The 15409-nt window shown below is 58.5% G+C and overlaps 1 protein-coding gene across 2 annotated transcripts in view; it reads right to left on the bottom strand.

Moving 5' to 3' along the window:
• FBLN1 (fibulin 1) overlaps positions 1–15409 on the bottom strand; it is a 75188-nt gene that overhangs the window by 23268 nt on the left and 36511 nt on the right. The window contains exon 15 of one of the 2 annotated variants that reach the window (XM_051840584.2): positions 5002–5437. The exons of the other annotated variant lie outside the window; for it this stretch is intronic. Within the exon in view, the coding sequence (XP_051696544.1) occupies positions 5083–5437 (355 nt within the window). The 3' untranslated portion in view covers positions 5002–5082. Of the gene's footprint in view, positions 1–5001; positions 5438–15409 lie in introns of those variants that run through there. 2 annotated transcript variants of the gene reach the window in all.

The raw sequence follows: 15409 nt of genomic DNA, 5'->3' as shown, positions 1-15409 counted from the left end.
TTGAAGTTTTTCACTTATTTTCTGGGTCCAAGGCTTCATTTCTCAGCTTTTCCTAAACCAGCCCCAGCTTTCCTTCGGTGACAACCTGGCCACGTTGTTGACACTTCCTGTTTCTCTGAGACTGAAGAACAGAGTGTGGCTCCAGCCCGTGAGAACGCCTCTCGGGCACGACCGGGGACACCAGCCGTTCCTCGTGCTCTTTTTCCTCACAGCCTGTGCCTTGCTTTGCCACGTAACGAATACCACAGCCTCGGGATGTGGTCCTGGAGGCCGGAGTTTGCCCCATGCTGCCGGCGGGTTTGCTTCCCTCTGGGGCCTTACAGGGGGTCCCTGCACCTGTGTCTGCTCCTGCACCTCATCGTCTAATGAGGAGCCAGTTGTCCTGGATTCGAGCCCACCCTTAGGACCTCCCTTGTCACTTCACGGCCTCTGTCTTTAAACACAAAGGCATTGAGTGAGAGGGCGCCCACGCGTGGATCGTGGGGACCCACTGTTCAGCCCATGGCACCCTGTATGGGTCTTGCAGGGTGGACTGTACCCTTCCAAACAACAGAAGTCTAAGTGCTACCCCCGGGACCCGCGCTGTGGCATAGCAGGTAAAGCCACTGCCTGCAGTGCCGGCATCCCATATGGGCGCCAGTTCGAGGACCGGCTGCTCCACTTCCAATCCAGCTCTCTGCTATGGCCTGGGAAAGCAGCAGAAGATGGCCCAAGTCCTTGGGCCCCTGCACCTGTGTGGGAGACCCGGAAGTAGCTCCTGGCTCCTGGCTTCAGATCAGCCCAGCTCTGGCATTGAGGCCATTTGGGGAGTGAACCAGCAGATGGAAGACCTCTCTCTGTCTCCACACCCTGCCCCCATAACTATTTCAAATAAATAAATCTTTAAAAAAAAAAAGTGCTATCCCAGCATCTGAGAAGGGGCAGCCTTTGCAAGGAGGGCCACTGCCGGCCCTGGAGTGGGCCGGGCCCCTGGTTCAGTGAGGGCGGAGAGAGCGCTGTGTGATGGCCGAGACGCCCAGCAGAGGCCACTCCGTGGGGACTGTGCAGCGAGGTGGCTGCGGCCCGGGAGCGCCCACGGTCGCCCAGGAAGCTAGGACGAGGCTGTCCCCGGAGGGAACGCTGGAAGAAGCTGGGCCAGCTCCTCGGCTGCCGCCTTCTAGAAGGGGGAAACGGGTGGCGTCTGTCACAGCACGCCGCCCAGTACCTCACCGTGTGAACCGACAACCGCACTCAACCTGGCTGCCTTGTCCGTTGACTGACTTCACGGGACATCGCTTCAGAGTCCCCCCCGGCTGGGGCTTCGGGGGGAGACTTCCCCATAATCCTCTGCTTCCCGAGACTTCCCACAGCCTCGTGTCTCAGTCCTGCTCCGTTTCCAGCAGTTTCTCCCTGTGTGAGCCCTCACTTCTGAGGGGCTCCCTGGTCCCTGCCCGGGCTCCTGCACACCCGGGCACCACCGTGAGCTAAACACCGCCCAGCTGCCTCAGCCTTTCCCCAGGGCGCCAACGCACTACCAGGGCACCTGCTGACCACCAGGGGCTTCCCACTGCCGTGTCCTGCCGGAGGCCACACCGCATGGCAGCCTGAATTCCCTGGGTGCGAGCACCTTAGTCACCTTGCGTGCCCGCACCTGTTCCGCACGGGTCTCTCTTTTCCCAGCTACTTGTTCTGAGAGGTTCCCCGTGAGGGGCCGGAGAGCTTTCAGAACTCCGGGTCTGCAGGCTGCGCCGGCCACACCCCCGACTCCACGTCACCCTCACAGCTTTTCCCTCCACACCACAGCCTGCTCCGCACTGGGGAAATCACAGAACGCAGGCCAGCCTCCAGGGTGCTCTGAGAAGGGCCGGACAAGGATCTAACCCCAGCAATGCCAGCCTCCTGCCAGCATCTGGTGCAGCACAGGGCAGGGGGCCCGGGACAGACCCCAGACCAGGCTGTTGGGGTTTCGATCCTGGCCCCACCAGCTGCCGACTGTGGGACTCTGGGTGTCTCTCCGCGCCACCGTGTCCCCACTCTGAGCAGGGACATTGCCAACACTTGCCTCACTAACTGACGGGAAGACTGACTTCAGGAACAACCACACGAGGGCGCTCCAAAAAGTTCACGGAAAATGGAATTAAAAGGTTGCTTTTGGGGCAAAGCAACTTAGAAATCCATGCCTAGGAGGAGCCTTGAAAAATTCCACAGAAAACAGGTATTATGAAAAAAAAACTCCCCACGGATTTCAGATTTTTTGCACGAAAATAAACTTATCAGGGCAGGCGTTTGCTGCCTGCCTGGGCTCAAGCCCCAGCTCCCTGCCGCTATGCGCACCGGGAGGCGGCAAGTGACAGCTCCGTCACGGGGCCACAGCACACACGGGGCCCACCTAGGGTTCTGCACTCATGGCGTCTGCTGCCTCAGCCCCGTCGCTGACAGGCATTGCAGGAGCGAGCCAGCAGACGGAAGACCTTTCTGTCTCCTCACCTTTTGAATGCAAACAGAAATAAGTAAATTTTTTTTGACAGGCTGAGTTAGACAGTGAGAGAGAGAGAGACAGAGAGAAAGGTCTTCCTTCCATTGATTCACCCCCCAAATGGCTGCTACGGCCGGCGTGCTGTGCAGATCAGAAGCCAGGAACCAGGTGCTTCTCCTGGTCTCCCACGGGGTGCAGGGGGCCACAGCAGAGAGCTGGACTGGAAGAGGAGCAACCGGGACAGAATCTGGTGCCCCAACTGGGACTAGAACCTGGGGTGCCGGCGCTGCAGGCGGAGGATTAGCCAAGTGAGCTGCGGCGCCGGCCTATAAGTAAATATTTTTAAAAACAAACTTTTTAAAGATGCATGAACTTTTGGGAAGTCCCCTGGTGTAGGCCTGGGCGTCCTGATCCGCATGGAATGACAATCACTACGTTTCGTCCTGGACAGTTTCCGTTCCCACAGTGACAGCCGGACAGGCACTGGCCTGGGATCAGATCGACCCGGACGCGCCCACACCTTCAGCACCGCACCCCTCGTTTAAGCCAATGAATACTCAGTTGCCTTCCAACGAATGGGGAATCCAGCACTCGCACCAGACTGCGCCCTGTGCCAGACGCGTCTCGTGCCAGGGACTCGGGTCAGCCACGAGGTGGCCCTGCACGACTTACCGAGGGCACAGAGCCCGAGACTCAGACGCCTCCTGGTCTGCTTCTCTGCACTGTGGCCTCTCGGGGGCGCAGCCTGACAGCCCAGGGCAGAGGCAGCCACGCAGGCCCCCCAGCCCCTGCCCCTCCCCGCACAGAGAATGGCCCTCCCCCCAGGCTGGGCGAGTTCAGATAGGGCTGCAGTCACTTGGTGGGGACGGCGGGGGCCCCAGTGGGCCGTGCAAGGGTCCTAGACAGCCTCCGAAGCCCCTGAACTCCCCTAAGCAGGTGCACATGCCGCGTGCACCGGCCCACGCAACCTGGGCAATGACAAATCAGCAACTAAACAGACAGCCGAGTCCCTGCCGTGCTTTGCTGGTTTCACAGGAGAGGAGAGATTTGAAATAAGCCTTGAAAACACCATCTACCCATCCACCCACCCATCCATCCATGAACCCATCCAGCCACCCACCCATCCATCCATGCACCCACCCATCCATGCACCCATCCACCAACCCATCCACCCATCCATTCATCCATCCATCCACAGATCCACCCATCCACCCACCCACCCATCCATCCACCCATCCACCCACCCACCCATCCATCCATGAACCCATCCAGCCACCCACCCATCCAGCCACCCACCCATCCATCCATGCACCCATCCACCAACCCATCCATCCACCCACCCATCCACCCATCCATGCACCCATCCACCCATCCACCCACCCATCCATCCACCCATCCATCCACCCACCCATCCACCCATCCATCCATCCATGAACCCATCCATCCATCTACCCACCCATCCATCCATCTACCCACCCATCCATCCACCCACCCACCCATCCACCCACCCACCCATCCATCCAGGCTTCATTCCTTCCTTCCTTTCATCTACCCATTCATCCATCTGTCCACCCATCCATCCACAGATCCATCCATCCACCCTCCCATCCACCCATCGGTGTGCCTCAGGGAAGGGGAACCAGAACAATCTGCAGTCAGGCTGGGTCCGACCTCCGAGGACTAAATCCCGCTCGGCTTCACGCCAAGGATTCTGGGGCCCTCAATCTACCAGCACACGAAACCATGAAGGATTCTGGGCAGACGCTGGAGGACCACCCCAGCTGCCAGGCAGAGAGCGAGCGCTCAGGAGAGCGGTGTGGGCGCAGAGAGAGAAGCAGAGGGTGCGAAGTGGCTTGGCTGGAATCGCGGCGGAGAACGACAGGCAGGTGGGTGGGGGCCCACGGTGAGGCACGTGACCGATGGACAAGGCAGCGCTGTAGCGTCAGAGCCCAGGGCCTGGCCAGCCGCTGGGAGGCCTTCTCGGGGTCTCTCTGAGGACACCCGAGACGCCTGTGGCAGGTGTGAGGCCAGCAGATCCCTAGGATCGCATTTCTTCAGCTGTCCTCTGCCACTTCCTGCCACAGGGCTGGGATCTGCAGTGGACGCGACACCCCCCCCCCCCATTGAGGCAAGCCCCTTGTGCCAGACGTGGGAGCTCCCTTGGCGTTTTCCCACGGGTTCGGGGGGGCTTAAGTGGACAGAACGGAAGGGCCGAATCTCAGGGCAGGGCTTTCTTGTCTCAGTTCAGTGCTCAGCTCCCTGCAGGAGGGAGAAGGCCACATCCCCTGGGCCGAGCCCCTCCCCTTCGGTGGGCTCAGCCTCCACATTGGTAAAGCGAGAGGGGTCTGAGGTGCCCTCTCTGCCACACCTCCACCCTCTGGGCCCTGCACAAAATGCAGACGCGAGCACCATGGGAAACGACCAGCCTAAGCCTCACGGTCCCCTTAGCGGAAGCTCCCCCAGGTCAAGCCCTCCAGGGCTGCAAGGGCTCAGCTCGTCCCCGAAGGGTCCCGGCCACGCCAAAGAACACCAGGGCACGCAAGGCAGGCGGGTGGCTGCTGAGACTTTATTGGCATCTCAAAGGGGTTAGGAAAAGCACAGGGCGGAGCCGGGCCCCAAGCGGGCGCTCAGAGCTCTGCGGAAACAAAGATGAAAAGTTTGGCCACAAAGGAGCTGACGGTGCCGTGGCGAGAGAGGTCCATCTTGACGGTGAGCAGCAGGTCCCGGGGCTCGGGCACCGGCTTGGTGAGCGCCACCACCCCGCTGTGGTGGCTCACCTTGCGGGTGGTGAAAAAGCCCTCCTCGTTGCCGCCGGTGATGGCCAGCTGCATGCTGTCCCCGGGCACGGCGCTGGAGGGGCCCATGCGGAAAACCACGGCGGGCACTTGGATGTTGGTGGGGAAAGAGAGGTGGTAGTAGGTTATGCGCAGAGGCAGCCGGGCGCACTCCTGATTCTCATGGCAAGGCAAGCGCTCACAGCGGCTGCAAGAAAAGTGGACAGAGAGACAAGGAGAGGGTTAGCGCGAGGGCAGCAAGCGGAGCCACAACAGTGCAGGCAAGCGGGCTGGCAGGGCCCCCCGCCGCCCCTCCGGCCTGCTCAGCCAACGAGAAGAGCACCCCTCACTCACCTCGGGGAGGCGCTGTGGACCTCAGGGTAGCTGACTCAGGCACTAGCCTCTTCCAACACCCTCAGGGGGCGCTGGGCGGCCGGGGGACAAGGGCCATGGCCCAGAGCACAGTGTGTCCCCTTCTCACGGCACAGCCCACCCCAGACGCACACAGCAGCACCCCCGGCCCTCGGAGCGCCCTCCGGGCTCCTGGCCTCTTGCCCAGACAGTGACAGAGCTACAGGGGCTCCTTGGAGGCTCACCCTGGAAGGGACTGTCTGCCTCTAGCGGTCAGGATGCTGTCCTCTGCATTCCTTGTCACACATTCTCCATGAGAGAAGAAGTGGCCACAGTAGCACTTCTCAAAGGAGGAGACCGAGCTCCAGAGACTGTGGCCTCCCTGGGTCCCAGAGGGACTGAAGGAGCCAGATCTGTGCTTGGGCCGTGAGGCCAGAACCCACCCCCATCACTCAGTCTGGTGCTCGGGGCCCGGTCCCTGTCTGCACCCACAGGGCCAGCTCAGGGCTTGGAACACAAATGGTGACAGATCTGTGCAAGATGAGACGTTCTAACTTCATGTGACAGAAACAGTGAAAGTTCTAACCCCCTGTGAGGAAGCTGGGGACACGGGCTCACCTCCTGTGACAGGACAGCAGAAGGTTCTAATGTCCTTGACAGAGAAGGGGACAGATCCTAACTTCCTATCTCAGAGGGAAGATAGAACGTAGCTTCCTGCAGCTGGCTGGGGACAGGTCCTAACTTCCTGTGATAGCATAAGGACTAATGTCCCCTTACAGGTCCTGACTCCTGTGACAGGATGGAGACAGGATCTGACTCCCTGTGTAGGATGGAGACAGGATCTGACTCCCTGTGCAGGATGGAGACAGGATCTGACTCCTGTGTAGGATGGAGACAGGATCTGACTCCCTGTGCAGGATGGAGACAGGATCTGACTCCCTGTGTAGGATGGAGACAGGATCTGACTCCCTGTGTAGGATGGAGACAGGATCTGACTCCTGTGTAGGATGGAGACAGGATCTGACTCCCTGTGTAGGATGGAGACAGGATCTGACTCCCTGTGTAGGATGGAGACAGGATCTGACTCCCTGTGTAGGATGGAGACAGGATCTGACTCCCTGTGACAGGATGGAGACAGGATCTGACTCCTGTGTAGGATGGAGACAGGATCTGACTCCTGTGTAGGATGGAGACAGGATCTGACTCCCTGTGTAGGATGGAGACAGGATCTGACTCCCTGTGACAGGATGGAGACAGGATCTGACTCCTGTGTAGGATGGAGACAGGATCTGACTCCCTGTGTAGGATGGAGACAGGATCTGACTCCTGTGTAGGATGGAGACAGGATCTGACTCCTGTGTAGGATGGAGACAGGATCTGACTCCCTGTGTAGGATGGAGACAGGATCTGACTCCCTGTGTAGGATGGAGACAGGATCTGACTCCCTGTGTAGGATGGAGACAGGATCTGACTCCCTGTGTAGGATGGAGACAGGATCTGACTCCCTGTGTAGGATGGAGACAGGATCTGACTCCTGTGACAGGATGGAGACAGGATCTGACTCCCTGTGTAGGATGGAGACAGGATCTGACTTCCTGTGACAGGATGGAGACAGGATCTGACTCCCTGTGTAGGATGGAGACAGGATCTGACTCCCTGTGTAGGATGGAGACAGGATCTGACTCCCTGTGTAGGATGGAGACAGGATCTGACTCCCTGTGTAGGATGGAGACAGGATCTGACTCCCTGTGTAGGATGGAGACAGGATCTGACTCCTGTGTAGGATGGAGACAGGATCTGACTCCCTGTGACAGGATGGAGACAGGATCTGACTCCCTGTGTAGGATGGAGACAGGATCTGACTCCCTGTGTAGGATGGAGACAGGATCTGACTCCTGTGTAGGATGGAGACAGGATCTGACTCCTGTGTAGGATGGAGACAGGATCTGACTCCCTGTGTAGGATGGAGACAGGATCTGACTCCCTGTGTAGGATGGAGACAGGATCTGACTCCCTGTGTAGGATGGAGACAGGATCTGACTCCCTGTGTAGGATGGAGACAGGATCTGACTCCTGTGTAGGATGGAGACAGGATCTGACTCCCTGTGTAGGATGGAGACAGGATCTGACTCCTGTGTAGGATGGAGACAGGATCTGACTCCCTGTGTAGGATGGAGACAGGATCTGACTCCCTGTGTAGGATGGAGACAGGATCTGACTCCCTGTGTAGGATGGAGACAGGATCTGACTCCCTGTGTAGGATGGAGACAGGATCTGACTCCTGTGTAGGATGGAGACAGGATGTGACCCCTGTGTAGGATGGAGACAGGATCTGACCCCTGTGTAGGATGGAGACAGGATGTGACCCCTGTGTAGGATGGAGACAGGATCTGACTCCCTGTGTAGGATGGAGACAGGATCTGACTCCTGTGTAGGATGGAGACAGGATGTGACCCCTGTGTAGGATGGAGACAGGATCTGACTCCCTGTGTAGGATAGAGAAAGGATCTGACTCCCTGTGTAGGATGGAGACAGGATCTGACTCCTGTATAGGATGGAGACAGGATCTGACTCCCTGTGTAGGATGGAGACAGGATCTGACTCCTGTGTAGGATGGAGACAGGATCTGACTCCTGTGTAGGATGGAGACAGGATCTGACTCCCTGTGTAGGATGGAGACAGGATCTGACTCCCTGTGTAGGATGGAGACAGGATCTGACTCCCTGTGTAGGATGGAGACAGGATCTGACTCCCTGTGACAGGATGGAGACAGGATCTGACTCCTGTGTAGGATGGAGACAGGATCTGACTCCCTGTGCAGGATGGAGACAGGATCTGACTCCTGTGTAGGATGGAGACAGGATGTGACCCCTGTATAGGATGGAGACAGGATCTGACTCCCTGTGTAGGATGGAGACAGGATCTGACTCCCTGTGACAGGATGGAGACAGGATCTGACTCCCTGTGTAGGATGGAGACAGGATCTGACTCCCTGTGTAGGATGGAGACAGGATCTGACTCCCTGTGTAGGATGGAGACAGGATCTGACTCCCTGTGTAGGATGGAGACAGGATCTGACTCCCTGTGTAGGATGGAGACAGGATCTGACTCCCTGTGTAGGATGGAGACAGGATCTGACTCCTGTGTAGGATGGAGACAGGATCTGACTCCCTGTGTAGGATGGAGACAGGATCTGACTCCTGTGTAGGATGGAGACAGGATCTGACTCCCTGTGTAGGATGGAGACAGGATCTGACTCCCTGTGTAGGATGGAGACAGGATCTGACTCCCTGTGTAGGATGGAGACAGGATCTGACTCCCTGTGTAGGATGGAGACAGGATCTGACTCCTGTGTAGGATGGAGACAGGATGTGACCCCTGTGTAGGATGGAGACAGGATCTGACCCCTGTGTAGGATGGAGACAGGATGTGACCCCTGTGTAGGATGGAGACAGGATCTGACTCCCTGTGTAGGATGGAGACAGGATCTGACTCCTGTGTAGGATGGAGACAGGATGTGACCCCTGTGTAGGATGGAGACAGGATCTGACTCCCTGTGTAGGATAGAGAAAGGATCTGACTCCCTGTGTAGGATGGAGACAGGATCTGACTCCTGTATAGGATGGAGACAGGATCTGACTCCCTGTGTAGGATGGAGACAGGATCTGACTCCTGTGTAGGATGGAGACAGGATCTGACTCCTGTGTAGGATGGAGACAGGATCTGACTCCCTGTGTAGGATGGAGACAGGATCTGACTCCCTGTGTAGGATGGAGACAGGATCTGACTCCCTGTGTAGGATGGAGACAGGATCTGACTCCCTGTGACAGGATGGAGACAGGATCTGACTCCTGTGTAGGATGGAGACAGGATCTGACTCCCTGTGCAGGATGGAGACAGGATCTGACTCCTGTGTAGGATGGAGACAGGATCTGACTCCCTGTGTAGGATGGAGACAGGATCTGACTCCCTGTGTAGGATGGAGACAGGATCTGACTCCCTGTGTAGGATGGAGACAGGATCTGACTCCCTGTGTAGGATGGAGACAGGATCTGACTCCTGTGTAGGATGGAGACAGGATCTGACTCCTGTGTAGGATGGAGACAGGATGTGACCCCTGTATAGGATGGAGACAGGATCTGACTCCCTGTGTAGGATGGAGACAGGATCTGACTCCCTGTGTAGGATGGAGACAGGATCTGACTCCCTGTGTAGGATGGAGACAGGATCTGACTCCCTGTGTAGGATGGAGACAGGATCTGACTCCCTGTGTAGGATGGAGACAGGATCTGACTCCCTGTGTAGGATGGAGACAGGATCTGACTCCTGTGTAGGATGGAGACAGGATCTGACTCCCTGTGTAGGATGGAGACAGGATCTGACTCCCTGTGTAGGATGGAGACAGGATCTGACTCCCTGTGTAGGATGGAGACAGGATCTGACTCCCTGTGTAGGATGGAGACAGGATCTGACTCCTGTGTAGGATGGAGACAGGATCTGACTCCCTGTGTAGGATGGAGACAGGATCTGACTCCTGTGTAGGATGGAGACAGGATCTGACTCCTGTGTAGGATGGAGACAGGATCTGACTCCCTGTGTAGGATGGAGACAGGATCTGACTCCTGTGTAGGATGGAGACAGGATCTGACTCCCTGTGTAGGATGGAGACAGGATCTGACTCCTGTGTAGGATGGAGACAGGATCTGACTCCCTGTGTAGGATGGAGACAGGATCTGACTCCTGTGTAGGATGGAGACAGGATCTGACTCCCTGTGTAGGATGGAGACAGGATCTGACTCCTGTGTAGGATGGAGACAGGATCTGACTCCTGTGTAGGATGGAGACAGGATCTGACTCCTGTGACAGGATGGAGACAGGATCTGACTCCCTGTGTAGGATGGAGACAGGATCTGACTCCCTGTGTAGGATGGAGACAGGATCTGACTCCTGTGTAGGATGGAGACAGGATCTGACTCCTGTGTAGGATGGAGACAGGATCTGACTCCCTGTGTAGGATGGAGACAGGATCTGACTCCCTGTGTAGGATGGAGACAGGATCTGACTCCCTGTGTAGGATGGAGACAGGATCTGACTCCCTGTGACAGGATGGAGACAGGATCTGACTCCCTGTGACAGGATGGAGACAGGATCTGACTCCCTGTGTAGGATGGAGACAGGATCTGACTCCTGTGTAGGATGGAGACAGGATCTGATTCCCTGTGACAGGATGGAGACAGGATCTGACTCCCTGTGTAGGATGGAGACAGGATCTGACTCCCTGTGTAGGATGGAGACAGGATCTGACTCCTGTGTAGGATGGAGACAGGATCTGACTCCCTGTGTAGGATGGAGACAGGATCTGACTCCTGTGTAGGATGGAGACAGGATCTGACTCCCTGTGACAGGATGGAGACAGGATCTGACTCCTGTGTAGGATGGAGACAGGATCTGACTCCCTGTGTAGGATGGAGACAGGATCTGACTCCCTGTGTAGGATGGAGACAGGATCTGACTCCCTGTGACAGGATGGAGACAGGATCTGACTCCCTGTGTAGGATGGAGACAGGATCTGACTCCCTGTGACAGGATGGAGACAGGATCTGACTTCCTGTGACAGAGTGGAGAAGGATCTGACTTCCTGTGTGACAGGATGGAGACAGGATCTGACTCCTTGTGTAGGATGGAGACAGGATCTGACTCCCTGTGACAGGATGGAGACAGGATCTGACTCCTGTGTAGGATGGAGACAGGATCTGACTCCCTGTGTAGGATGGAGACAGGATCTGACTCCCTGTGTAGGATGGAGACAGGATCTGACTCCTGTGTAGGATGGAGACAGGATCTGACTCCTGTGACAGGATGGAGACAGGATCTGACTCCCTGTGTAGGATGGAGACAGGATCTGACTCCCTGTGTAGGATGGAGACAGGATCTGACTCCCTGTGTAGGATGGAGACAGGATCTGACTCCCTGTGTAGGATGGAGACAGGATCTGACTCCTGTGTAGGATGGAGACAGGATCTGACTCCCTGTGTAGGATGGAGACAGGATCTGACTCCTGTGTAGGATGGAGACAGGATCTGACTCCCTGTGTAGGATGGAGACAGGATCTGACTCCCTGTGTAGGATGGAGACAGGATCTGACTCCCTGTGTAGGATGGAGACAGGATCTGACTCCCTGTGTAGGATGGAGACAGGATCTGACTCCTGTGTAGGATGGAGACAGGATCTGACTCCCTGTGTAGGATGGAGACAGGATCTGACTCCTGTGTAGGATGGAGACAGGATCTGACTCCTGTGTAGGATGGAGACAGGATCTGACTCCCTGTGACAGGATGGAGACAGGATCTGACTCCCTGTGTAGGATGGAGACAGGATCTGACTTCCTGTGACAGGATGGAGACAGGATCTGACTCCTGTGTAGGATGGAGACAGGATCTGACTTCCTGTGACAGGATGGAGACAGGATCTGACTCCCTGTGTAGGATGGAGACAGGATCTGACTCCTGTGTAGGATGGAGACAGGATCTGACTTCCTGTGACAGGATGGAGACAAGATCTGACTTCCTGTGACAGGATGGAGACAGGATCTGACTCCCGGTGTAGGAGTGGAGACAGGATCTGACTTCCGGTGTAGGAGTGGAGACAGCTTCTAACTGCATAACTGGTCAGGAACAGGCGTAACTTCCTATACAGGGCGGGACAGGGCCTCATCTTTCGCCTCCTCAACACCAGGCCGTCACACTGGGAAGCAGAGGTCACAGGGCTTGGTGGGCGCAGCCTAGGCAGCTCTGCCGCCGGGCTGTGTTGGGATTCTCTAATCAGCAGCACCCTCCGCCCGGCCCTCCCGTCACACTTCTCGGTCAGCTTTTTCAACGTCCACGTCTCATCTTGGCTGACTTGGTTTACTTTGTACCTGGCACTTGATGTGAGTGGGGTCTCCTCTCACACCCTGTTCCAGGCTGCTTCTCAGCACGCTTGTGTCACTTTGGAAACGAGCCCTGGCACTAAGGCATCTGAGGACTGGACAGGGAATACTGGTAGGAGGGCTTCCAGAGACAGAGGCAAGACAGGAGGAGGGCATGGGTGCTCCTGGGGGGCAGCTCTCCCCCAGGGGTACCCAGACCCCAGCCCACGGGGAATAGGCCACAGAGCTGGGAGCTGGGGAGGGCTGGGGCCCAGGAACTGTGTGTGCAGCTTGTGTGCATGCGTGCGTGCGCGCCTCCACTGACTCCCAGCATTCTCCCCGTCGGAAGACAGAGGCTCTGTGACAGCTGACTCCATGGTGGGTAGCAGGTGGCAGGCTGGGTTTAGAATCAGCCTATCTCACTTCAAAGCCTGTACATACACACACGCACAAGTACACACGTACACAAACACACATACATGCACGGCTCAGCGGCTACAAGAGTGGCCTGAACGGGCCTGGTCAGCAGGTGGCGCTAGAGTCTCCCTCATGGGATCGCAGCTTCCCCACTCCGGCCAGTGTGGCCTGTCCCAACCAAGGCCAGCCTGATGGCAGAGGGAACCCAGCGCGACTAAGCAGGAAAGTGAGGTGGCGTGACGTCCTGGTACGGCTCCTACGACCATCGCACGCCGAGAGCAGGCCGCTCCTTCCTCCCCAACCCCACAGCCATTCCCAGAGGCCCCAGCCCTTGCCGTCACCAGGTGTTCCTGCGTGTTCCTGCCAGTCCACTCGCTACTCAAGGGCAGGGCTGGGGCTCCCTGCCTCTATCTCCAGCGCTGGGCACAGAGCTGACACCTACTATGTGCTCAGTGAAAGATGAACAGGATCGTCACCGTCCCGGCCCGATTCGGCTTCAGTGAGCCCCCTCCTGCCCCTGCCCTGCTCCAAACTCATCAAAACACCCGCGGAGTCCTAGCTACCGAGCGCAGCCAAGTCACCTGTCAGACGGGAACAGCAATGCCTGCTGTTGGCCGGGGGCGGGCTGTCGTCACGGGACCTACCACAGAGCAGGGCACTGGGGGGCACAGACCCCGGCATCCACAGACTTGTGTCCAGATCACACCACACGTCCCAGGCCACACCACGCACGAGATAACAACGAACCCCGACTCTGAAGTCCAACACATCTGATCGCAACGCCCAAGTCCCGTGAGTACCGCCCAGAGCCATCACACCCCAGAGGAAACTGCCCCCAGGGCCGTCCCTGCTCTCGGGAGGCCTGGCGCTCGGCCTGGTCTGACGCATGGCCACGGCTGCTGGCTTTTGTCCCTGTCTCTCACGTGCTCAGCCCAGCGCTGACCACACGCTGACCGCACATCGCAGGAGTCAGTCCCATCGAGGGGACGACGAGGGCGCTCCAGGCCCTCCAAGGCACCGGCCAGCTTCGGGAGGGAGCTTGTGGTCAGGACTGCGACAGCCCGGGGGCACCCACGAGGTCGAGCCCTGTGGTTTGCGGCACAGCATGCTGGGTCACGCTCCAGTGACAGCCCTTGGCCACCCGAGACGCTACCCGCATGGAAGCCAGGCTCAGAGAGAGACAGGGAGACAGAGGACCAGAGAGAAAGACACAATGCAGAGGAGCTGTGGTGAGGGCCGACCACGTACGTGCAGCCAGGGCCAGATCAGACGGGAGGCGGGGCTGCCAGTGTCAGTGTGCGGAGAGGGCGGACCCTCCTGGCCGGGCCACTGGCCTGCAGCCCGCCCGAGCTGGCTTATCCTGCTCCAGGCCACGGGGCAGTTCTCTGCGGCCGACTTGTCACCGCAGCTCCCCTGCGCCCACAGCTCCTGTGAGCCCAGAGCTCAGCTGGGATAGTCGCCCTGGGGTCTCTCAACCAGGGATCCAGACCCGGCTCCCACTTCCTACTCCCGAGGCTGGACCCCGGCTGGTCCAGGCCTCCCCATCAGGGAGGGGCCAGGGAGCTCCCCCGTGTGTCGGCAGTGCCAGCCCCAAACCCGCTCCTGTTCTGAGCCCCCTCCTCTCTCTGAGAGCCGAGCAGCACAGGCTGCCAGCGGCAGAGACAGACCTCGGTCTTCTCCCCAGGGTGGGTCCCCACGCTGATGACCACGCCCACCACTGGCCCAGGCCGGGCTCCTGAGCTGGGGTCCTCACCGCCTCACCAGGCAGGGCAGCTGGGTACCACGCCAGAGATGCAGAAGGGGCCCTGGGAGGCCCAGAGACCGACCCAAGGCCACAGCACTCAGAAGGGCCAGGTCCAGCAGCTCACACACCGCTGTCCCAGCCCTGGGCCCACCCTCTCCATGACGCCTGAGACCTTCATTCTGAGGCTACGGAAGGCCCTCCTTCCCGTCATGCCACAGTACCAGCAGGGGTGTCAGGGCCGCACCCTGGCTGAGCCTGATGGAGAACGGGGGCTCCACCTCTCAACAGCGGTCACCCAGGCGCGCGAGGAGGACAGGGAGGCTCCGAGAAGCACCAAGGGATCCTGGCTCTAAAGCTGTGATCTTCCCAGAATGCCGCAGCCCCCAAGGTGCAGCCCTCACATGGGAAAAGAGCAGTCCCGGGGGACGCGCCCGGCCCACCAAGGTCAGGACCCCAGGGCAGGTCTCCTGCCTCCCCCAGCTCCACCCCTCGCCAAGCACAGGAACGGGCCGTCCTGGGGACCGGGTCGTCACGGGGATGGTGGCCACTTGCTCTGAGGCTTCCAGGCCTCATTCGCGTTGAATGACGGGCCCCCCTTCCCAGCCCTGGAGGGGACTGGTGATTCCAGGGACCTTGTACGAAGCAGAATCGCGGGGCCGGGTTGCTGGCGGGACAGCCCGCAGCATCGCACACATGCCCACGCCTCCCCTCCCTCGGCTCCTCCTCCCACCTCCATCCGAGCTGCACGGCCTCCAGCGAGG

Source organism: Oryctolagus cuniculus, chromosome 11 (assembly GCF_964237555.1).
Source record: "Oryctolagus cuniculus chromosome 11, mOryCun1.1, whole genome shotgun sequence".
Taxonomy (NCBI): domain Eukaryota; kingdom Metazoa; phylum Chordata; class Mammalia; order Lagomorpha; family Leporidae; genus Oryctolagus; species Oryctolagus cuniculus.
This window is presented reverse-complemented; position numbering and strand designations above follow the sequence as displayed.